Below are 22,519 nucleotides of genomic sequence, written 5' to 3'. Positions count from 1 at the left end.
AAAGAGTAAAAATCATCTCTTGCCTGAGCTGGCTTCCTTCTGGTAGCCTCTTCAAAGAGAAAACACCTGAACGGATTGTTTGGTTTAAGGCAAGAGATAAAACACCAGAAAGCAATTATCAGGGAGATTACAAAATTCTTTTGTTCTCTTGTAAACTGGGGGGAAAATTAAAACTGTATGTTTTGGTATGAATATCAGTATTTCTTCTGAGCTCTCACTCCTACAGACACAGTTCGAGGGTCAGCCTCCAGCCTCCGAGAGCCTTTCTGCATCCCCAGCACTTCCCAGCAGTGATCTGCTCTGGTGTCAGCATCCCCGTCTCCAGTCCCAGGGGCTGATGTTTATCTACCCTAAGCTGAACTGTCACTTCTCTGTTTAGCCACCTCCCTCCCCATCTGGTCAACTGGGGTCTCACGCTTGGCAGGGGCAGGTGCTCAACGACTGTGGGCCCTTCCTTCTCAGACACATCCATCTGTGAATCAACAGCCTTCAAGCCTGCTGCAAGGTGCTTCATAAATGCTTGGTGAACGAATGCAAGTTGGGCATGTGTACTCACATAGACTTCAGCTAAAGGACGGTAGGGGTGGTGCAGCCCCAGGCAGGGTGGAGGAGGAAAGTCCCTGTGTTCTCAGGGGTGAAACAGGAACCACGTGGGTAAGTGCTGGGGGCGTGAAGATGGCATGGGGTACCCCGAATACTGATTCACAGACATGCAACACTTGAAAAGGCTCACACAGTTAGTCCAGTGGCTTCATTCTACAGAGAGAACCCAAAGCCTCGAGAGGCTAGGTGGCTTATTCAAAAGCCACATATGGTGCTGCCCTAAGCTAAAGGAGACCCAGACCCTAGAGCTAACTACCCCATCTCCACTGCTTACTAAGCCTGTCTAAGACCGGAAGAGTTATTTAATAACCAGCCACAATAGCTACTAGCAGCTGAGCACCTGTGCCTGGCGCCAAGCCCACACTAGAAATCCTCACTTCATCCCCACATTACAGTTGAGAAAACTGAGGTCAGAGACAAAAGCAACTTGCCACCAAAGTCGCAGTGCTAATAAGTTCAAAATCTCTCTCAAGCTGTCCTACTCCAAGACCCCTCTGGCATTATCCCACACCAAAGCCCAACTCGGGCCCAAAGCTGATCTTTATTACCCAACCCTTCAGCTGTCTCATCTGCCAGGCACTATTCTAAACACCTTTCGTGGATGGACTCACTCAGTCCTTGCCACAACCCCACGACGCTGGTACCACAAGCATCCATCTGCATTTTACAGATGAGGATACTGGGGCTTTGTGACATCCCCAGAGTCTCACAAACTGCAGCAGCAAATCTGGCCCATAAAATTGAAATGGCAAAAATTTTGCCTGTAAACTAAACACACAATTACCATTCAGCCAAGCAATGGCATTCAGGGAAATGAAAAAACATGTTCACACAAAACCTGTACACAAATGTTTATAGCAGCTTTATTTGTAACGGTCAAAAACTGGGGAGCAACCAAGACGTCCTTCCACAAGTGAAGTATGATTGATCATTTCACTGTGGTTAAACAGTGGTTAAACTTTGATATATATGAGCCATGGAATACTAAGCAATAGAAAGGAATGCACTATTGATATACAATGCATGCAACAATTTGGATAAATCTCCAGGAAATCATGCCAGTTCCAATAAAGCCAATTCCAAAAGGTCACATATTGTATGAGTCCATACATATAACATTTTGAAGTGACAAAACCTGGAGAACAGATAGTGCCCCAGGACTCAGGGAGAGCATCAGGAAGGAGGTGGTTGTGGTTATAAAGATAATATGAGGAGTCTTTGCAGTGAATTGTTCAGTATCTTGACTGTGGTGCTGGACACACAAACCAACATGTAATAAAACTGTACAGAGCTAAACACACACATAAGTAAAACCAGGGGATTCTGAGTAAGATCTGTGGGTTGTGCCAATGTCAGTATACTGTTTGTGATACTGTACTACTGCTTTCCAAAATGCTGCCATTGAGAGAAACTGGTAAAAGGTTATGCTGTACCTCCCTGTATCAATTCTTACAACTGCATGTCATACAATTATCTCAATTTAAAATTTCATCTAAAAAAAAAAGGCTTGCCAGCCCAAAAGCTGAGCTAGATGATCTTTTACATTTCTTTCACCTGAGATCTGCAATTCCCAAAGTCTCCAAAGCCAATCCTCTTGCCACCACACAGTACTTCAAACACCGATGCAAAGTTTAACTCTGAGCAACAGAAAACTACGACACCAACCCCTATTTCACAGAATTCTGCACAGCTAGCCATTTTGAGTTCCCTTAGAAAATTATTCCAATTACCGAAAATAAGCCTCCTGCATTCTTTCATTAAACTGACTTCTGGTCAAAAGATGGAAAATGTGATTCTACAGGATGTTCTCTCCACCAAATAGTCTCTCCCTATCTCTCTGTGCCATCCCCTCCCCCCAAATAAAGTCTGTGTGAAAATTTCTGTTCTAAATCTTCCCTGAAAGAAGCAGCACCAATGAATTATCACTGGCTCTTTACTCCAGTTCCCAAATGGCCAGCTGCTACCGCAAGGCAATGAGGAAATAAGATAATGGGTTAGGGGCTGAGACAGACCCCAGGTCAAGCTGTGACCTTGGCCAGGTTCCTTAAACTTGAGTCTGGCTTCTCTTACTCATAGGATGGGGATGTGGCACCTCTTTCATAGGTATGGGGAAGAATTCAGGGAGACAATTTATGTGTCTGACATTAGTATTTACTCGGTGCTCTTTCGTCCCTCTCCGTTTCCCTTACCAACAACCAAAACAAGCTGATTTTATGTTCATCTGGCCACAAAGCGATCACTCCCTGGAATCCCTTCCGCGCTGAGGTTAGTGGATAACTCGGAACACTCCCAAAATGGACCCATCCTATTCCAAGCACAGCAAATCCTACCCTATCCCCTAAGACAAAGAAGGAAAATAAATCAGCCTCCAAACGCTGCCACCTGCCCCGCAGCCGGAATCCAAGGTAACCCGCCGCCTGCCGGACTCCGGCTGTTACTATTATATCGCTCATTAATAACAATACCTAACGGTGCGTGGGGGTGACCATCTCCCAAACGATGTCTGTGGAACCCTCGGGAGAGCCTAAATCTCATCCAATTCAGATTTCTGGCTAAAAATCTCAAGAATTTACAAAACGGCTTTCCCGATAGGAGAAAAGCAAGAGTTGTAAAGTTTCTGGAGGCGCATTTTTCTGCGTTTCCCGGAATCGCACTGCAGAGGCGATGCCGCCCGCGGTTGGGGTTGAGGACCACCGAGGGTCACGATGGGGGCGGGGGGAGCGGCTCTGGAGGTCACCAGCGGACCCGCGTGGGTCCGACGGTGCCGCCTTCCCCGCTGACCGCGTGGCAGGGGGCCTGGTGCCCCAGTCCGGGGGGAGGAGACCCCCAAGTACTGGAGGTTCAGGGTGGGGGGCGCCGCCGCACTCACCGTCCGTGCTCCTCTTCGCCTCCCGGTAGCGCTCCCACAGGTAGTGCTTCATGCCCGGGGCGGTCCCAGGTGCTGTGCACAAGGGCCGCGCGGAAGCCGCGCGCGACCGGCCCCGGGCCGCAGTTTCGCAGCCGCCCCGCAGGGCCGCCGCCGCCGCCCTCGCACCGGCCCCACGAGCCGCCGCCGCCGCCGCCGCCGCCGCCGCCGCCGCCGCCGCCGCCGCCGTGGCCATGCCTGCCACCGCCCCGCTGCGAGTGGCAGCGCCAGGGCCGGTGCTCTGCCCGCGCTCTGCCCGCGCTCTGCCCGGTGGGCGGGCGGGTCCCTGCGTCGGAGCACGTGGCGGCGCGGCCCGCCCCTCCGGCCGCCGCGGGGGCGGGGCCTGGCCCGCCCCGAGTATGGGCGGGGCCGCGGGAGCCAAGAGAGGAGTCTGCAGCAACCGCTTCTTGACCGTGTGACTGTGCGAAAGCGAACGTCTCATGGAATAAAATGACTCCTCGCGGGCCCTGGTCCACGAGACATGACTCCGGCGCCGCCCGCCGAGCTCCACAGCACATTCCTCCGGCAGCCTGTGACTGCCCCCCAACTCTGGCTGCACGGACAGTGTGCTTCTGGCCCCACCTCCAGGAATTGACCTCTCCACACTAATGGCCTCTGACGTCTGGACCTCCCCTGGATCGCGGGGGCGGGTCTAGGACGTCCCCGCCCCACGCCGCCCCTATCTTGGATCCTTCTAGTCCCACCGGTGAGCGGGCAGCTGGACCCGGCGTCCACACGTGGGCTGATATGCCTGAAGGGCACCCCCATTGCACAGCCTGGAAGGCCAGTGCCCTCCCGAGATTTCTGCCTCGAGAGGAAGGTCTCTGGGGACAGCACTCCGCCTGCTCCTGCCCATAGTGCACCTTTCTTCTTTCAGACCTGCGAGGCTGCACCGGTGCGGTGCATTGTGGTCCCACCAAAGCCAAATAAACAGTAAACGTCACCACGCGACATTTCTGTGTGGACTGAGTCAGACTTAGCTCCTGCAGGAAAGGTCTGATGCGGCCCACCCAGAACCTTTGCCAGTGCACCTCAAGGACTTGCCAAGCTACCCAGTGGTTAGGGTTGAGCAGAGGCCGAAGTGCAAATAACCCTCAAGGCTGACACTCTGCCTGGGAAACTACGCTGCCATGTGTGAAACAGGTGGAGCACGATTTAAGACTAATCAGCCAAAGCATTAGTGTACGCTTAAGTTGTGGGCTGGAGGGGTCCGGAGATGTTTTCATGGGGAAAGGTGGCCTCGGGATTTGACCATGACAGACAACAGCTACTATTTATTGAAAGCTTGCTGTGTGCGTTTTCTCAGACAATCCTTTCAGTAATCCTGAAAAGTAGGCACCACAGTTTCTCCCATTTTACAAATAATGAAACTAAGACTAAGAGAAATAAAATAGCAGTCTTAAAGTCACACAGCTGAGCCCATTTTTCCATTTGGATTCCTAATGTAGTAGATAGGATTTGGTTGGGTGATGAGGAAGAAGGAAGCCAAGAAGTAATCCTTAACAGTGAATAGGTAATATCTTACAGATCACTGATAAAATGAAAGGCAATTAAACTGTTTACAACTGATATCAAATCCATGGACTCTAATACTTTAAAATTACTTTATGGTTTTAGTTTATTCCAATTTATATCTTTTTCTTATTCATGCTACCTAAAAAAGATTTGATGATAGCAAATGCAAGTTTTGTTTATATGAGCATTAATAAGTTCATAGATACACAATAGCAATATAAAATAACACGATTAGAACTTTAATAACATTGGTTCAGTGTACTTTTAGATAAGGAACCCTGTGAGATCAGCATTTTTCTACCTACCATAGAAATGTGAATCACTTAAAAATTGTTCTTTTTAGCTACAATCTGTTACAATATTTTAAGGGGCTAAAAAAAATAAAATCCCCAGAACTTGATCATCACCACTCCTAAGAGTTTTACAAGAAAATATCTCGTCAGAGTTCTAAATAAAGACAAGTAGAAAAAAATTACAGACACAAAAGAGCCCATGATAATTTTTATTCTTTCTTAGTATCATTTGAGGTCTTCATCAGTTTTGTTTCAAACTGAGATCTTCTCTGAGAAAAACACTTCTGAGAAATTGAACTGTAATCTAGGCTATGAAAAAGCCACTTTTCTGAGATGATCTCAGATACAGATTCCCAGGGGCTATTTGTGCTAAGAGACTCTAGCGGGAGATGCTGGTAAATTGTGGTAATTTGGCCTTTTTCACTTCCACTTTTAGCTGACAAAATCCTTTGCCATGAAAGCTTTACTATGCCATCCGTTTTACCCAAAGATAAAATCTAAGAGGAATAATCTTTCTTTTTCTTTGTTGCTTCTTTTTCTGGGTGATTCCGTATTTTAACATTACTTTGTCTCTTCTGTCGGGTCTTTTCCTCAGGAAAAATGGAAATAATGGGTCTCAAGACCTTTTTCCCTCTTCCAGATGCACATTTTGATTTATCTGAAATTGTATGAAGTGCCTTTTAGCTCCCTGCAGCTTATCTGCATCTGGGCACATTGCAGAGCTCACTGTGTTAGAATTCTGAGCGCTATGGTAGTTTAATTTAAGTAAGTGCTCCCATAATGAGGCACCATTCCTAAGACCCTCAGAATATTGCTGGCTCATGAATTGAGGCCAACATCTCCTACCCCGGATACGCTCAATTTCCCTTAGGAGGCTGAAAAAGATCAAAAGTTGCCAAGAGGTCATTTATATAACATGAATAGCCTGCAGCATATATATATATATTTGAGACATAAAACAGAAACTTACTGCAGGATTCCATGGATCGATGAATGAGAAGATGTCAGGTAGGTTGCCCTTAAATCAAGTGACCTGTACAAATAGTCCACAGCCTCCATCATAACTTGATGACAGGAGTCACTTATCAACAATTGACCTGCTGGATATTTGAAAATAAGAATATTAGAATTTTTAAAGGACTTCTGGCTTCACACATTTAAAAAAGAAAGATGAAAATATAAAAGGCAGCATTGGAACATCACCTATTGCAGTATTCCTGCCAAAGATGTTTAACCTGAGTCTAATTATCAGAAAACAATCAGATACAAATTGAAGGACATTGGGGCAGGAAGGGTAGGGCAGAACCTGACGTAGGCTCTTCAAAAATGGCAGTGTCATGAAAGGCAAAATAAGCCTACTTAAATGTTCTAGACCAAAGGAGGCAACCAAGTGCGCTGGAAGAGCCTCAACAGGACTCTGGATCCAAAAGTAAACACCTGGAAAGAACATTTACTAGGACACCTGGGGATATTTGCATGTGGATTGTACATTAATCGTCTTTCATAATGGGTAAACTTCCTGAGTTTGATCATTGTACTGTGGTTATGTAGGGGAATGTCCTTGTTCTCATATGATACATGCTGAAATATTTAGAGATAGAAGTGTCCTATCTACAATTTTCAAATAGTCAAAAAAAAAACCTATATATGTGTGTGTGTGTGTGTGTGTGTGTGTATACACACATGTATATATATGTATATGAATCTGTTGTGTTTGTGTGTGAAATTGAACTGTAATCTGGGCTATGAAAAAGCCACTTTTCTGTGATGAGCTCAGATGGATTTCCAGGGATTATTTATGCTAAGAGACCCTAGCAGGGGATGCTGGTAAATTGTGGTAATTTGGCCTTTGGTAATTTGGTTTGAAAGAGAGAAAGAACACAAATGTGACCAAAATGTTAACAACTGGTGACTATAGAGGAAAGGTACACAGGTGTCCATAATATAACACCAGGTGCCATTGTCAACAATGCAATTCTCTAAAATATATGAAAAGTGAAAAAAAAATATTACAGTCAACTTATAAGTGGTACTCGTTTAATTCATTTTACCCACTTATAAGGCTGCTTTTAAGGGGCTGAATTTAGACCATTGATTATAAACATAATGGAAGGCTGGTGCATGTAGAGAGTAATCTGGGTATGTGATAAGAGACTGCTGGGTATTTAAGGTTTAAAAAAAAAAAACTTGACAGATGACCCAACCAGCATCCCCAAATTAATATTAATAATAAAAACTGCAATTATGTAAGTAATTACCATCTATCAGGCCTGTGTAATCCTGTAAGGTATAAACTATCATCACTTGTCTCTGTCTTTGTAATTTGTTCTTTTTAATAAGACATACATCCACATGGTTCAAAAATGAAAATGGATAAAGACATGAAGTAAAAAGTATCCTCCCATCCTAGTACCTATCTGTGCCGTCTTCTCCTAAAACAAGTGCCCTTTCAGACAATTTTTTGTGCATGTCCATTGACTTTTAAAAACGGGAAACCCGAAGGAGGTTAAGTAACTTGCTCCAGTTTGTGGTGGAACGATCTTGGGTCGCGTCACCCACAAGCCCTTGTCCTTGACTGCTACACTAGGCTGCTTCTTTCCCTGTGCTGGGTTGTCCTGAGTGTCCACCATGGCTTCTATCTGCAGAGATGTTCTCTCTGAGCTCCATTTCATGGGTCATGTCCCAGATCTCATATTGCCCGCAGGTTGTGCTGAAAATCTGATAGGGATTTTCAGCTGTTGGCTCTGCTTAGCAATCTATGGCTGTTTTCCTTCTTTTTGAATTATTTCCATGACTCCCTATGAGGTTCCCAGTTGCCCCAGTCGAGCTCAGCAGAAGGCACTTGTGAAATACCCTGCTCAGGATGGCCACGTTGCATTGGCCTCAACAGGCTTTAAAAAGTAAAGTGGAGAATAGAGCCAGAATGTCTCATGTGGTGGCTGAGCAAGAACTCATTCTGAGATCCTCTGGATGCTGATAACCAGATCCCACAGACTGTTCATCCTGCCTGAGGCCCTTTAAGAGGTTCTGACTTGCTGGGGGATTAAGATGTCACACACACCCGCTGCTGGTGGCCCTGACACACACCACTGCATGCTTGTGCCCCCTACTCCTTGTTGGCCACCACATTGGCTCCTTAGGTCCCTTTACTCTCATGACCCCTTCTGGACCTGTACCTATAGCTTTGACCTCATAACTTTCTTGAACACAATCTGATTATCTCTTTCTAGCAGCAAATATAGTAGTTGTCGGGAAAAGACATGGGGCCAACCCCAGTCCACGCCATCCTCCCTCAGGCTCGGGACTACCTGGGCCGTACTATCCAGCCTGGTCAGTTCTTTCAGCTGAGGCAAGAGGAAAGACCTGGATGGGTTCATTCAAATTAAAGCGAGGAGCCTCCTCCCACTTCAAATCTTCATTCCAGATGAGGAAGGAACTTAACACTTAATTGTAGACTCTGTTTGTAGTTTTAAATACAGCATCTCATTAAATCCTCAGGATAACCGTATAGGTAGAGATTCCTATCCTCTTTTGGTTGATAAGAAAATTGAGACTCAGAGAGTTTATGTCCATAAGCCAGAAAATAGCAGAACTGGGATTTAACTCCAGGTGCCTAGATCCTAGGACCGTAACTTCCAGAAGTGGAAAAAGAGAACACCATTCTCCCTTTTGCATTGGTTCCTTAAGAGATTTTCCATGGAATAGGAACCATCAGTTACCTTTTCCATTTTGTACATCTGGACAGCCACATTCACCTTAAGTCTGATAGAGTTTGAACTGGGGGTGGGAATGAGGAGAGGTCACACTAACTTGCTTGAAAATCTGTTCTCAGATTTTAAATGGTACATTTTCCTATTCCCCCCCAACCCCCTTTTTTTTTTCAGTGCTTAGGATTAAAAATAAAGTGGTATCTTTATTATTTCCTCTGGAAAAAGAAAGATATTTTATCAAAGATAGTCCTCTGTCCTCTTAAGTAATCTAAAGTACAACTTTTTTTAGTCTTTATTCTACTGAAATTTAAGCCTATTACTCTTGCTTCATATAATATTTACTGTTACCTAATGGGTAGATTTTTACAATGCCAGTCCTGTGTTTACTTCCTCCCCAGACCCACACCTGTAATTCAGGTGGTTGTCACCAGGTATCAAGGAAAATCACAGGTGTTGGTGGAGAGCCTCAGGAAGTTTCTCTGAATGAGCCCAGACTCTGCGGACACTGCCCAACAGATAATGAGCTTCCCCACTGTGCTGGGTTAAAAAGTGGAGACAATTACAGGCTGTCCTCTCCAGCCAGGAGACAGGCTGAAAATGTGTCATGAGATAGGGGAATATGCAGTATTTACAGGTTCTTTGTTGAAAGTTTCTTTTTGTTTGATAAGTATGCTATGTCTAAAGTTTCCTTGTCAGGAGTCTTTCAGTTTGAGAAATTGAACTTGTTGGCTCATTCTTTCAATAACTGTCTGTTTATAAACAGATTGGGGAGGGAGATAGCTGTTCATCACTGTCCCAAAAGAAGCAAAAGGTTACAACTGGATATCTCCTTTGGCCTTTGATTTCTACCCTAAAGAAAACAATAAAAACCAGGGGGAATGGCTTTTTACTCCATTGCCTCCACTGAGACCACTGGCTATTCTGCTCAGAGGGACTGGCTGCAGATGGCAGGCAGCCAGCTCTGTCTTCTGCCCCCAGTGCGGCAGGAGCTCACTCGACCAACTCAAGGGGCTGAGCCTCTGCAGAGGCCTTTTTTTGGGCAGAGGGAACAGATTCATCGTTCTCTTACACAGGCCTTTGTCCCTACCATTCCACCTAAATTGATGGTTCCCCATGATCATTTGTTGCTAAATGCAATGGTCTGTTCTCCATCTGGTGGTCAGTTCTCAGCCCTTTCCTTTCTTGGCTTGCATGATTTTACTGATTCTCAGCCTACTTCTAGAGTTATTCTTCATCTTTTGCTACAACTCTTTCCTCTGCTCACCCCTTACAGCATTCTCCCAAGTTCTGTCTCCTGCCATCTTCTTGTCTTGTATTCTTCTTGGCTGTTTGAACTGTTCTACAGGGTTGGGCCACCAATTGTACACTAAGGACTCTCAAATATTCTTCTCCAGCTCAGTCTTCTAGCTACTAAGCATATATTCTTCTGCCTACTGAGTGTCTCCACTTAGGTGAGAAATTCAAACTCAACACGCCCCCAGTTAGCTCATCATGGTTCCCACCCCAACCACTTAACGTGTGCTTCCTACCTTGGAATCCACCCTGTTGCCCTGGCCTTGGGTATAGCCATAAACTGAGGAATGCCTCTGACTCATCCCTTTCCCCCACCTTCCATACTCAGTCAAGCACCAAACCCCGTTGGATTTAACTACTAACTCGCAAATACTACCCCTTTCTCTCTATTTCTGCTGTCCCTATCTTAGTTAACACAGGAGAGTCTCCAGTCTCCCCTCAACCAATTCCATCCTCTATTCAGCCACGAGAGTGTTGTATCCAAAATACAAATCTACCTGTGACCCTCCGTGCTAGAAATCCTACAGCATCTCCAATGCCGAACTCTTTAACGTGGTAGACAAGATTTTCCATGCCCTAAATCTTGCTGATTTGTCCAACATCAGCTCCCAAGCCTCCCCATTCCAGAGGTTCCACCACCCTGATTCACTCTTTCTGGCCTTTGCTCATGCTAGTCTTTTTGCTTGAAGTGCTCTTCCTCACGTTCTTCACCAGACAAACACCTGCCAGGACACACAGCCAGCTCACTTTCTCTGGAATGTCTTACTTGTTGCCCCTTTCCGGTGCTTCCCCACACCCTCTGCCCACGTCTGTCACTGCACATATCACAGTAGATCTCAGTTCTTTTTTATGTGCTTATCTTCCCAACAAGACCACAAACTCCGGGAGCCCACAAACAGTAGAGTGAGTGCAGGATTTAGGGTCAGAGGACTGGATTCCAGATCCTAAATCTACCACTTAGTCTCGGTCTTTCTGAGCCTCAGTGATTCCCATATTTAATTGATAGAATTGAGGTAAGTCATATGGCATATCTGCTATTTCCTCAGCTTGAAAATAGCTGGGTACTGTAGACAAAAACAAACAAACAAACAAACATTGCCTGCCATTTCAGTAAAAAAAAAAGAATGTTGCCCACGCATTGAGCCATTGGCCACTGCAGCCGCCCTGGATGATGTTCCCCGAAGAAAATTCAGGAGGGAGAAAAACAGGATACTGGCCCTAGATAGTCAAGACACATATTAAAGGAATAATTTCAATGAGCCCGGTCTCTTCTACCTACCTATACATAGAAAAGCCCTAAATTCACTAACTTGAGAAGTCAGTTTTTGTAATTAGCAGTAATCTTTTGACATTCAACTACATGGTTTGTTTTTTGGTTTGTTTTGTTTCAGCAAAAACTCCTATATATCCTGGCTCCTCCGTTACTTCTTTGAAACAGTTCCTCAGAGCTATCAGAAAGGCTGTATCCGGGGATATATAGTCCTCAATAATGTCCCCAAAATAAAACTTAATCCTTAACTTTTAGGTTATGCTTTTTCCTTTTTTCAGTCGACAGTCATTTCGAGTCCCTTCCAGGCTTAAAAGTTTTCTAAGCTTATGAGGGCTATTTGACATTCCTGCAACCAAGAGCATTTACAAATTTATAACCTATTAAAAAGTATTAAACATACACAACAAGTGAAAAGGAAGCTCTGCTAACAGACAGAGTTGGATTGCTCAGTTAACCAGGGCCCTCTCTTTCCTCTGCAGAACTTTCCACCTGATGCCCAGGGCAAACTAAATGCCTGCAGCTACCACACTCATCTCCCCACTGTGCTGGCATGCTTCTGTTCCTAACCATTGGGTTCTAGCCTGACCAAGAGTCAAATGGTTTCGTTTAGTCTAATTTTGGTCATTAAATTAAGTATATACAAACTGATATAAGAGTGCAAGGAAAAAGTTGTTTTCTATGAAAAATAGGCTGAATGCTTTGGAATTCTTTCAAATGATGAGTGGACAAGAAAACGGTAAAAGACTGACGGGGAGGCAGAAGGATCTTGTCCAGAAGCATCACAATTGTCTAAGTTCTTGCCCTACAGACATCAAAACTAGAAAGTGGGTGATGCATTTTGAAAAAGTTGACATCTAATTCCAATCAGAAGATTCATTAAAAAAAAAAAGACCTTGACTCTAAATGTTAAAGTTCAGGTAAAGGGTTACATTTACATGTTGAGGTTAAAATTAAAATGTAAAGTTTGTATCACTTACCTGACTTTGTGGATTAAGGGACCTCCTGCCACAGACAGGAGGACTCTGGGTAAATCAAGCATTTAAAAAAAAAGACTGACTCACCCACTGAAAGTCACCCACTTGAGCCTTTGTTTAATTTCTTCCTTCTAAATGTGACTGAGATGCTTGGCGTTTCTTCTGTAAAAGAATCCCAGGGAGAGGGAAGTATCATAACGTTCACCTACCATACTTCATCCAAAATAAACACTTCAGTATAGAACACTCAGCTTGACATCGTGGAATATGAGAAACCATATTTCTGTTTTTTCCTCCCACTGAAATGACTTCTCAATAGGCGGATTTAAACACTTATCAGGGAAGGAGAACAAAAAAAATTGGACTGTTCCAGAGGCAGCATGGAACATAAATCACAAAAACCCTCTTTTTATATCAGGATTAGTACTAAAATCTCTATAGTTTTGTTAGGTTAAGATTTGATTTTGAAGCTGGATTGAAGTTGAGAGGAGAAGAGCTGCAAAGGAAATATTGAATCGAAAGAGATCTCATTTTTTATTAAGTGCCTCACAAAAATGTGATCAGAAGAAACAAACTTTAAGACTATCTCCCTCTCACAAATCCATCATTTTAATACATATTTACCATAATCTCCTGCAAAAAAAAATGTTGTGAGTATAACCAAAATCTGAATGATCATTACTGGAAGCCCACTATTTTCATGCCCCTTGGAAGATGACACCTTTCCCCTATTGCAATAGTCCCGAATAAAACCTGTTTTTAATGCTTTAAGGTGTAGTAAAAATTTGTTGAATGAATTTATAAACAAATGACTGTAATTAAGATTAAAATACCCTTAATAATCAATACTTGCTTTTCTAAAGTGGAAGGGTAAATCTGAACCAGCAAAGACATTTCCTCCATCCTACATTCATTCACTCAGCAACGTTTTATGGAGCACCTACTATGTGCCAGCCACTGTTCTAGGAGCTGGGCATACAATGGTGGAGAAGACAGATCAAGTCCCTTCTTTTAACAAGAAAGCATGTTTTTAAAAAAATGAATACACAAATACATAATTTTAGGTAGTGCCAAGTGCTATGAAAAAAAAGAGAGTTGAGTGAAGAGGTAATGAGGATGGGGGTTAATTTTACACAGGATGGACAGGGAATTCACTTCACCCCAAAATTGTAGACAGAATTTAGACAGCCTTGATGAGTTCTAAATAATTCTAAACAGTTTCCAAAAAAAATCTTCTAAATAGAATAAGCCCATCAGAGGATCACTGCAGCCTTCAGTCTTAAACCTCCACTTGCCCACAGGCAGGACTGCCTTCAAATCAGTGCACCGCCCAGGTTCTCCCACCACTGCCTGTTTTCTTACTTCTTCACTTATTGTCTCACCCTTTCTCATAGCCCTTCTGACAGCTCCTGGTCAGTCTCTTTCACATCTTTGTTTATTCCTACCTTTGTCCATGCAGATCCCCTGCCCAGACATGCCCTCTTCTCTGCCAATTCACACCCTCCATCTTCCTTAAGCGTCCCTCCAAAGAGGCTCTCCCTGGGAAACCTCCGGCTACTGGTCACTGCCTCCCTTAAAAGTAGACATGGAGTAGTAACCCTGCAGAGGGCCTCCCAGAGTGCTACACCCTTATGTCACATATGGGGCCCAGAGACACACCTGGGCCAGAGCACGTGTGACTTGGCAAAGGTCACATAACTGATTACAGCCAGGCTAAAACTAAAACCCAGTTCAATCTCCTCCAACCAGGCTATGCTTTAAATCTTTCATGTGCTCTATATTTTATTGTAGGTTTGTTTTGCCTCCTAACAAAATAAGAATTTGCTCAAAGGCAGAAGTTGTCTTCTTTTGTTTTTGTACCCCCCAGCTACAAAACCTAGGGCAGTGCTTCCAGCACAGGGAATCTAGTTCCCATCTATGTGCTTGTCTGTTACCACATTCAGAAAAGATCAAGACAGATTGTCATTTGAATTGAAATGGCCATATGGCATTCATAAAGTTCATCTTGAGGGACCTCGGGGACCATTTCAAAGTGGTAAGCAGCCCATGCAGACCACACAAGGGAGACAAACTGCAGACAAAGGAAGCAGTTTCCTACAAGAGCCTCCAATCCAGAGTCACAAACACAGATGCAAACAATGACTTGCAATTGAGCTGCCACTCACACAGGCAGCTTTATGCTGAATGCTCCAGGGGGAGCTCCAAGGTAGGAGGCTTGTCTGTCTTAACACAGTGAATGACTCTCCCAGACCACCCCAGATCTACAAACTAGTCAGGTTAAGATAACACATCCTTACGATTCTGTCATGCATTACAGTGTATAAAGCACTTAAACCCTTACTGAGTAGATGCAGTGTAAGCTTCACATCCCATAGTCCTTTTTCTTCCTCAGTGCAGCAATACATAGTGTAGACTTTTAAGAGGATGGCTTTGATGACCAGTGCTTGGTAATGCTTTCACTACAGAGGCCCCAAGACTTCCTTAAAAATGACTAACGATCAGTCCCAACTCCATGTTGCTGTAGCTCCCTTCACAGTGCGTGGAGTCCACGCGGGCACACTCCATCTAGAGAGACATTTTCCATCACAGGCAGGTAAAGGGGATCATGACACGTCACCCCGAAGCAGGCCACACTGACATGAGGATTACTATGAGCTGAGGCATTTGAGTTCCTGAAACCCCTTCTGTGCCTAATAGCAGAGCCTCCCTCAAAGGATTCAAGTGTTATAAATCCCCTCCCTGGGAGGACAGGGAGCCAGCACCACACCCAGACACTGTCACAAACTATCATATCATCTTTTCTCCTAAGGGCCTATCTATCCTTCCAAAAAGTCACGTGCTTCTCCATGAACACCTGTCCTCCCCCTCCCTTTCCCCTGCTGAGTTAGTATCCAGACCCCAAGTTCAAGCCGCCCCTTGGTGTTGCTCCTCACTAAGTAAGTGTGAAGCACATGCTAATAAACCTCTGTTTGGTTTTTCTCTTGTTAATCAGTCTTTTCTTAGGCTAACTTTATAGGGCCCCAGCAGGACAACCGAGGAGGAGGGGGGGTGATTTTTTTTTCTCCCCAACAGTTTTGGTGACAAAAGTGGGAATTCCATCATCAAGGACACCTTGCTTGGTCCAGAAGCTGCAGTTAAGAGATCCTGGGCCTCAGACAAAAAGCCACAGAAGATCAAACTTCTTGCCAAAGTCAGCCTCCGGGATTTCTGCCCACAGGGTCAGGTGGAATGAGGGTGGTGAAAGGCTGTCTTTTCAATTTAATTTTCAGGCTCAGCAAGGGACCCCAAGAGGACAGAGGACAAGTTTTTCCATCCCTATGCAGGAAAACTGAAAACATTTCTTACATGTTGAGGAATACTGACCCGGAGGTCTCCATAAACGTAGCCTACTTCCCCTGACACGCTCGTCCTCCTGCGCTGACGTCCTAGCCCCACATGGCTCTGGCAGCCACGTCGCACACCGACGCCTGGGCCGTGCTTGTTACTCTCCCGCCACAGCCCTTACAGCTGTCTACAGCACTTGCATTTACTATAGCGTTCGCATTTTGAAGATAGCCGTCAGCTCTCACCACCATGGGCTGAAACAAAAGCACAAGCATCCTGCCTTGACAGCTGCACTAACCATCCACAATGTTCCTGTGAGCCTGGAGCGGGCCTTCTGTTACAGGAACCAGCGTCAATCACCAGCAGGACAGAAAAGCAATAAAGCGGTGGCAAGAAGGTGCTTCTTACAGAAAAATACTTGATCATAACCACTTCGAAAATTGACTGCAAAATTGAACTGTACCACAAAGACTTCTTTAAGAAGTCACAACACACTGCCGTGGCCGTTACAGATGCCTTCTTACTGGAAAAAAAATGAATATGTTACACTTGCATCATGTATTAGACAATTCACCAGAACTGGTAACAAAAAATTAATATGAAGCAACCAGATCAGGGGTACTAGTTCCTTTTCCATAAATGTTCTCTAGATTTGCATCTGCGTTTTCTGTTTATAAACAAAATCTTTCATGCATTTAGCCTGGAAACGCTTACTGAAAATAAATGTACACGTGTACACACACAAACACACTCCTAAATCTAGAGTGAAAATGGAAAATACCTTTTCCCCGCAGTTATCAAGTATTTTAAACCTTTTTCCTCAGCAAATAACTAGGCTGAAAGCAATTATGTTTCATTGTAAAAAGGACAACAAGCATACATGCTGGAAAGAGTGGTTGCTTTGGGTCAGGATTTCTCAGCCTTGGCACTACTGACATTTAGGGATGGACAATTTTCTCCTGTGAGGAGGGGGTGCTTTCCTGGACATTGTTAGGTGTTTGGTAGACTCCCAGGTCTCCACCCCCACCCCCAGCCATCATAATCAAATGTTTCTCCAGACTTTTTGTCCTGAGGGCCAAAATCATCCTGGGTTGAAAACAACTCTTTGAGGTTGAAGTAGATTATGCCCTATGGCAATGAGACTTCAGGAACCCTTACCGGGTTTTTTTCCCCCAAATTTTTCTAGTTGTGGTATTTACAAAAAATGACATTTCTAGGTAGCCTACTGGAAGAAATAAACAAAGCTGCCCAAGGGCTGAGAGCTCTCTGTTTGACACATTGGGTGGGAACCCAGTTACTGGAGGCGCAAAGGTTGGGAAGTGGTGTCCGTGGGAATCATGTCCCTGACTGTCCCCACCCCACCTTCCAGCTGAAGCCTGTCTCTGGCTCATGGATCAAGCATTACTTGCAATCTTCAATTCTCATCAATTCCCGAGCTTGGCAGCAACGCTCCGGGCAAATGACAGAACCCATTGTAGGGCTGCTATTTGCAGAACAAGCTATTGGGCTGCTGAGAACTGAGGCAGTGAAAGGTGAGGTCCTGTCACCTTGGTCCTTGGAAATAGCACAGCCTTGAAAGCAGAACCTTCTCTCAGGAGGCCTCTGAGCGCTTCAGGGGTGACCCTGCAGCACCGCCCTTAAAACATGAGTAAATTCCACCTGGCTGGGATAGTGCCAAGGACAAAGAGACTCAATAGTCGCTAGAAGCCACAGGTAATAATATCGACATTCTGGTGGAAGAAACGCAGAGAAAGTATCGGAACTCACCCCATGAAGGGGAGCAAAAGAATCACAGCAGAAGCAACAAGAGACACCGGCGGGCCCAACCCCATCCCTCCTGGTAAGATTTAAGGCCAAATTTTTAATTTCAACTTGTAAGTTTTATTTCAAGTTTTAAATGTTTCTCTTTAATCAGAAAATGCCTACAAACCCCTGGGCCAGATCTGGGACACTGAGTTCTATGCCCTACAAGTAAAACCAAAAGCAGGCCTATGTGAAAAACCATCTTGCTATTTCTGGTTACGTGTTACTTTCGTATCACAGGAATAGGAAAGAATGAAAATGCTCTTCTATACAAACAGCATCTTAAAACAGAGTTGGAAGGAAGAAGGGAACCTACACTGATGGGACAGGGGTGTGGTTGGGCGTGGTGCTCTGCCTACGGAAGAATGAGAAATGGGATGGAAAAGACTTCTTAAAATTATCTTCCTGTTATGGACTGAAGTTTGTATCACCCCTAAAACTCTTCTGTTGAAACCCTAACCCCCAAGATGATGGTACCAGGAGGTAGGGCCTTTGAGAGGTGATAAGGCCATGAAGGTGGAGCCCTCTTGAATGGGATTAATGCCCTTACAAGTGAGAACCCAGAGAGCTCCCAGCCCCTTTCCTCCACCATGTGAGACACAGTGAGAAAACCACTGTCTTTAAACCAGGAGATGGGCCCTCCCCAGACACTGGCACCTTGACCTTGGACTTCCCAGCCTCAGAACTGTGAGAAATAAAATTCTGTTGTTTCAGCCACCCAGTCTACGGTATTCTGTTATAGCAGCCCGAACAGACTAAGACGCTTACTTAATGAGGGAAGATAAACAAGCAGCAAAAAAAGTTGAATGTACATGGAATAGGAGTCGCTTGCTTCAAAAATGAAGATTGTTTTTAAAATAAGCAAAGTATGCAGGTGAAACAGAGAAAAGTCATCTGCTTCTAATAGAAATACATCAAAGCAGTTACCTAATTTATACAAGGTATCGCTTAGGCTGAAGCTCAGCTCCTTCCAGGCGAGGGAGGAATTGGCCAGAGTGCCTGCATTTTCCTTTATTTTTATCACTTGTTTGTAATATTCAATTGCTTGCTTCCTTTGGAATCTAGAAAAGAGAAATTTAGTTAAAGTTTTGCATCAAAGAAGCATGGCATTCATTTATTTATTCAACAAACATTCACTGAATGCTGCTAGGGCTCAGGTGCAAAGATGGATAGGACTAATCCTTGTCCTTGGAGAATTCCCCGAGGTAGGAGGGGAGGCTGGAGAGTGAAGTGGAGGACCGACCACTCATGAAGGGCATTGAGTGCAAACCCCAGAGTTCTGACTTTAATACTGAAGGGTTTTCCTTAGGAGAATGATGTGATCCAATTTGCATTTTAGAAAGTTCACCCGGGTGCAAGTGCAGAGGATAAACTGAAGCGGGAGAGGCTATAGGTGGGGAGATCAGTTAGTCTAGGGAAGAATGATGAGGGTCTGAGCTAATGCAGTGGCTACAGATGTAAAAGGAGACCTGCTAAGTCTTGGCATTACATTGAATGTTGTGGTTCCAGTGCTGGGAGCGCTGGGCTTCCACACATGCAGTTGAATGACGAGATTTGGGGCTGGAGCTCTGAAATCAGACTCCCCGGGTGCTAATCCTGGCTCTACCACTTAAAAGCTCGGCAAGCATCCTAATCTCCTAAACCTCGGTTTTTTCATGTTCAAAATGAGGATAACAATTTTGCCTTAAGGATTAAACAACAACAACAACAAAAAACGTATGGATTGGATTTAGAATGGTGACTGATAATAAATATCATAACCATATCATGTATTGTTAAGATGATGCCATGGTTGGGGAGGGTATAGTTCAGTGGTAGAATGCCTGCTTATTGTGCAAAAGGTCCTGGGTTCAATTCCCAGTACTTCCATTAAAAATAATAATAATTTTTAAATAATTAAATAAACCTAATTATCTCCCCCCAAAACAAAAACAAACAAAAGCAAAAACAGAAAAAAAAAAAAGATGATGTGATGGTGTTTGCACTGGGAGAGACAGGAGGAAATGTATTTTGTCAGGGAGAGGGGTGGATGTTCTCATTCTTGGAACGTTGACTCTGAACCGCCCGAATACCTTGAATACCCACACAGAGACGCCCCATAGGCAGGCGGGGCACATGTGTGCAGCTGATGAGAGAAGCCTGAGAAGGCGACGAAGACGAGAAGCCATCACCTCAGAGAATGATGACTGAAGCCCTAGGCACCGGCGAGGTTGGGGCACTGAGGCTAAGATGAGCAGGGAGTCCAAGAACTGAATGCAAGAGAACACCACTGTTTGGAAAAGAGTCAGGGAGAGAAAGAGGAAACTCACGAAAGAAACTGAGAAGGCATAATCAGAGAAGACAGCCACAATGGAGTATCTGGGACGCCAGGAGAGTATGGTTTCAGGAAGGGAGCCATCGGCAGTGTCGCATTCTCCAGTAGGAGAGGACCAGTAAGACCAAAGTGCAAAGAGACACGGTTAGGATGGTGTTCATAGGAGGAGCTGAAGTGGAGCTGACGTCGAATGAGGTCAGTGGGAAGTGAGGCAGCAGAGAGACACGTCTGTGGGGGAGACACTGACGACAGGACAGCTGCTGATGAATGGATACGAAGTTGAGAAAGAGCGATGACATTTATTTCACTGAGAACATACCACTGTTCCTCTTAAGACAGTTTGTTGGTTCTTTTCTGTCCCGGGGAGAGGGAGGGAGGTTTACTTTTACTTTTGCAACTTGACCTCATGTATCCATCCCTACCTATCCCCACTCTCCAAAGCCCTCAGGATCCCCTCGGATTGTTTCTGGAGTGCATGAGAGCTGTCTGAGGGCCCCTGGCCACCAGGACAAAGGATTGCCACAGGTTTGAGAGGTGAGGTGAATTGCACAGCAAAATAGCTCCTGGTCTCAACCAGCGTGGAGGATGTGGTCACCTCAGGACAAACTTTAACAAGGAAAAAGTCTTCCCTGGTCTTTCAGAAGTTGACTGTTGACAGTGAGGTCTGAGGAAAAGGCATCCGCGTACAGTCAGGTCCTCTGACATAGAGGCCACGTTGTGGAACGAACGGCTGCAAGATTGTGTCTCGTGAGTCACACCCTGCCGGCTCTGGATTTGTGGAGGGGCAGCCAGGGCCCAGAGATGACTCAGTCAGTGGGCTGTGTGTTTAGATTTCTCTCTTACAAGGCAATGGTTCTACTGTCAAGCTTTCTGCTCCCCTAAAGAAAGTCCTGTTCTCTGCTCACAGTGCTGGTCTTAAGAGGAACAAAGGGAGGTTTATATGGCGTCAAGGGCCTCAAAAATTACCTTCTGGGGAGCAAAGTAATCACACTAAGAACTCAATTTACCAGCTCTGCCAGTGCGCCAGGCATTCTGCTTAGCACTGTAAACACAGGCGCTCCAGTCCTCACAGTCACCCTGTGAGGAAGATACCATTACCGCACTCATTCTCCCAGCCAGGACATGAATGAGATGCCAACATGTTAAGTATGTGCCCAGGTTCTCACTGTTACCAAGTGGCAGTAACAAAATTTGAACCCAGGCCATTGGACCCCAGAGCCCACCATCTCGGCACTATATAGCACCAGTAATTTTACCCTTAGATGCTCCTTTATTTGGGTGACTCTTTTAAAGGTACATATTCTTGGAAAGGTTTGATATTGATCTGCAGTTAAGTGTTAGAAATGATCCACATCACGTTCTTCCTGGGAGCAAAAGCCGGAAGAGGTCACCTTCCCGATGAGAGGAAAGTTCTCTCAAGGACAGTGGAAAGCAGAAAGTGAAGGGCAGTACGGGGAGCAGGGGGGGAAGGGAGAGGAGCTGCAAAAGTAAAGCCTCACAACCTTAGAGTCTCACCTAGAGCGTCCCCGGCCCTTCAGGCAGCTGAACTGGCTGTGAAAGGCTGCAGGCCAGGCCCAAGGAAGGGGGTGGTGGACTCTCTGTGTGTGTGGACCCACAGAGAACCTTCTCCCATAGCAACCCATCAAGAGAAGCAGGCGAGCTTGGCAGACCCAACACTGATGCAATCCGGAGGGTAATACCTACAACCATCTTTAAAACGCAGGCGCTGACAAGAGTCCCTCCTTTACCAAACTCTCCTCAGGTTCTTCTGAGCAATTTTCAACTATTCCTCAACTTTTGGACATCCGTGTTCATCTCTGCATTGTCCAATTTCAGCAAGAATCTGGCTAAGTCAGTTTATCCATCCTTGGTATCTGATCACCCTTCATACCTACTCCGATTGCCCAACCCCCACCCCCCAGGTGATGTCTGATCACCCTGGCCTGCCTTCAGCAAGAAGCCTGTTAGGTCCGTTTAGCCAGAATCCCCGCAGACCCCTGATGTTTCCTCTTAGTAATTTTCCATCCACTCACCCCCACACCTCGCCTTTCCTTATATTCGGACCTGAGTCCAATCTGTCTCTCCCACCGCAGACCCCACTGCCGTGGTCCCTACACCTAACACGAGGGCCTGAATAAAGTCTGTCTTACCTTTCTTTAACAAGTGTCACAAATACCTTTTTCTTTAACAGCTTTAGCAATGCTTTGTGCAGGAGGCTGAGAAAAGCCCCACGTATAGCAAGAGAGCGAGAGGACTTCCCCAGCGAGGAGCAGGGGCAGGAAAGCACGGCCGAGGCACTGCAGGCTCGGGCCTAGGTCTTGCAGAAGACAGACCAGTGGGGTGTGCACTGCAGACACACGCTCCACAGAGGCCTGAAGTACGTACATCTTCCTCACACAACCTGTGATGCTGAGAGACACTCACGAAGGTGTCGTACTCCTTTGTCACTTTCCTCCTGCCAAAACCTCTACACAGCTTGTGGGCCAAGAGCTCCTGTCAAATATATTATGTTCGG

The 22,519-nt window shown here is 45.2% G+C and overlaps 2 protein-coding genes and 1 non-coding gene across 3 annotated transcripts in view; 1 reads left to right on the top strand and 2 right to left on the bottom strand.

Annotated features, from left to right (window-relative positions):
* The window catches only part of NT5DC3 (5'-nucleotidase domain containing 3), a 55,969-nt gene extending 51,839 nt beyond the window's left edge, over positions 1–4,130 (bottom strand). The window contains exon 1 of the mRNA XM_032493459.1: positions 3,473–4,130. Coding sequence (XP_032349350.1) covers positions 3,473–3,950 — 478 coding nt within the window. The 5' untranslated portion in view covers positions 3,951–4,130. The remainder of the gene's footprint in view (positions 1–3,472) is intronic.
* Positions 4,131–5,519: 1,389 nt separating this feature from the next.
* The window catches only part of LOC102520006 (putative tetratricopeptide repeat protein 41), a 67,002-nt gene continuing 50,002 nt past the window's right edge, over positions 5,520–22,519 (bottom strand). The window contains 4 exon segments of the mRNA XM_032493490.1: positions 5,520–5,989; positions 5,992–6,191; positions 6,287–6,416; positions 18,618–18,751. Coding sequence (XP_032349381.1) covers positions 5,526–5,989; positions 5,992–6,191; positions 6,287–6,416; positions 18,618–18,751 — 928 coding nt within the window. The 3' untranslated portion in view covers positions 5,520–5,525.
* On the top strand, positions 19,488–19,559 carry TRNAN-AUU. The gene has a single exon. It is a non-coding gene; the product is annotated as a tRNA-Asn (tRNA).

This window comes from Camelus ferus, chromosome 12 (assembly GCF_009834535.1).
Source record: "Camelus ferus isolate YT-003-E chromosome 12, BCGSAC_Cfer_1.0, whole genome shotgun sequence".
Classification (NCBI taxonomy): Eukaryota; Metazoa; Chordata; class Mammalia; order Artiodactyla; family Camelidae; genus Camelus; species Camelus ferus.
This window is presented reverse-complemented; position numbering and strand designations above follow the sequence as displayed.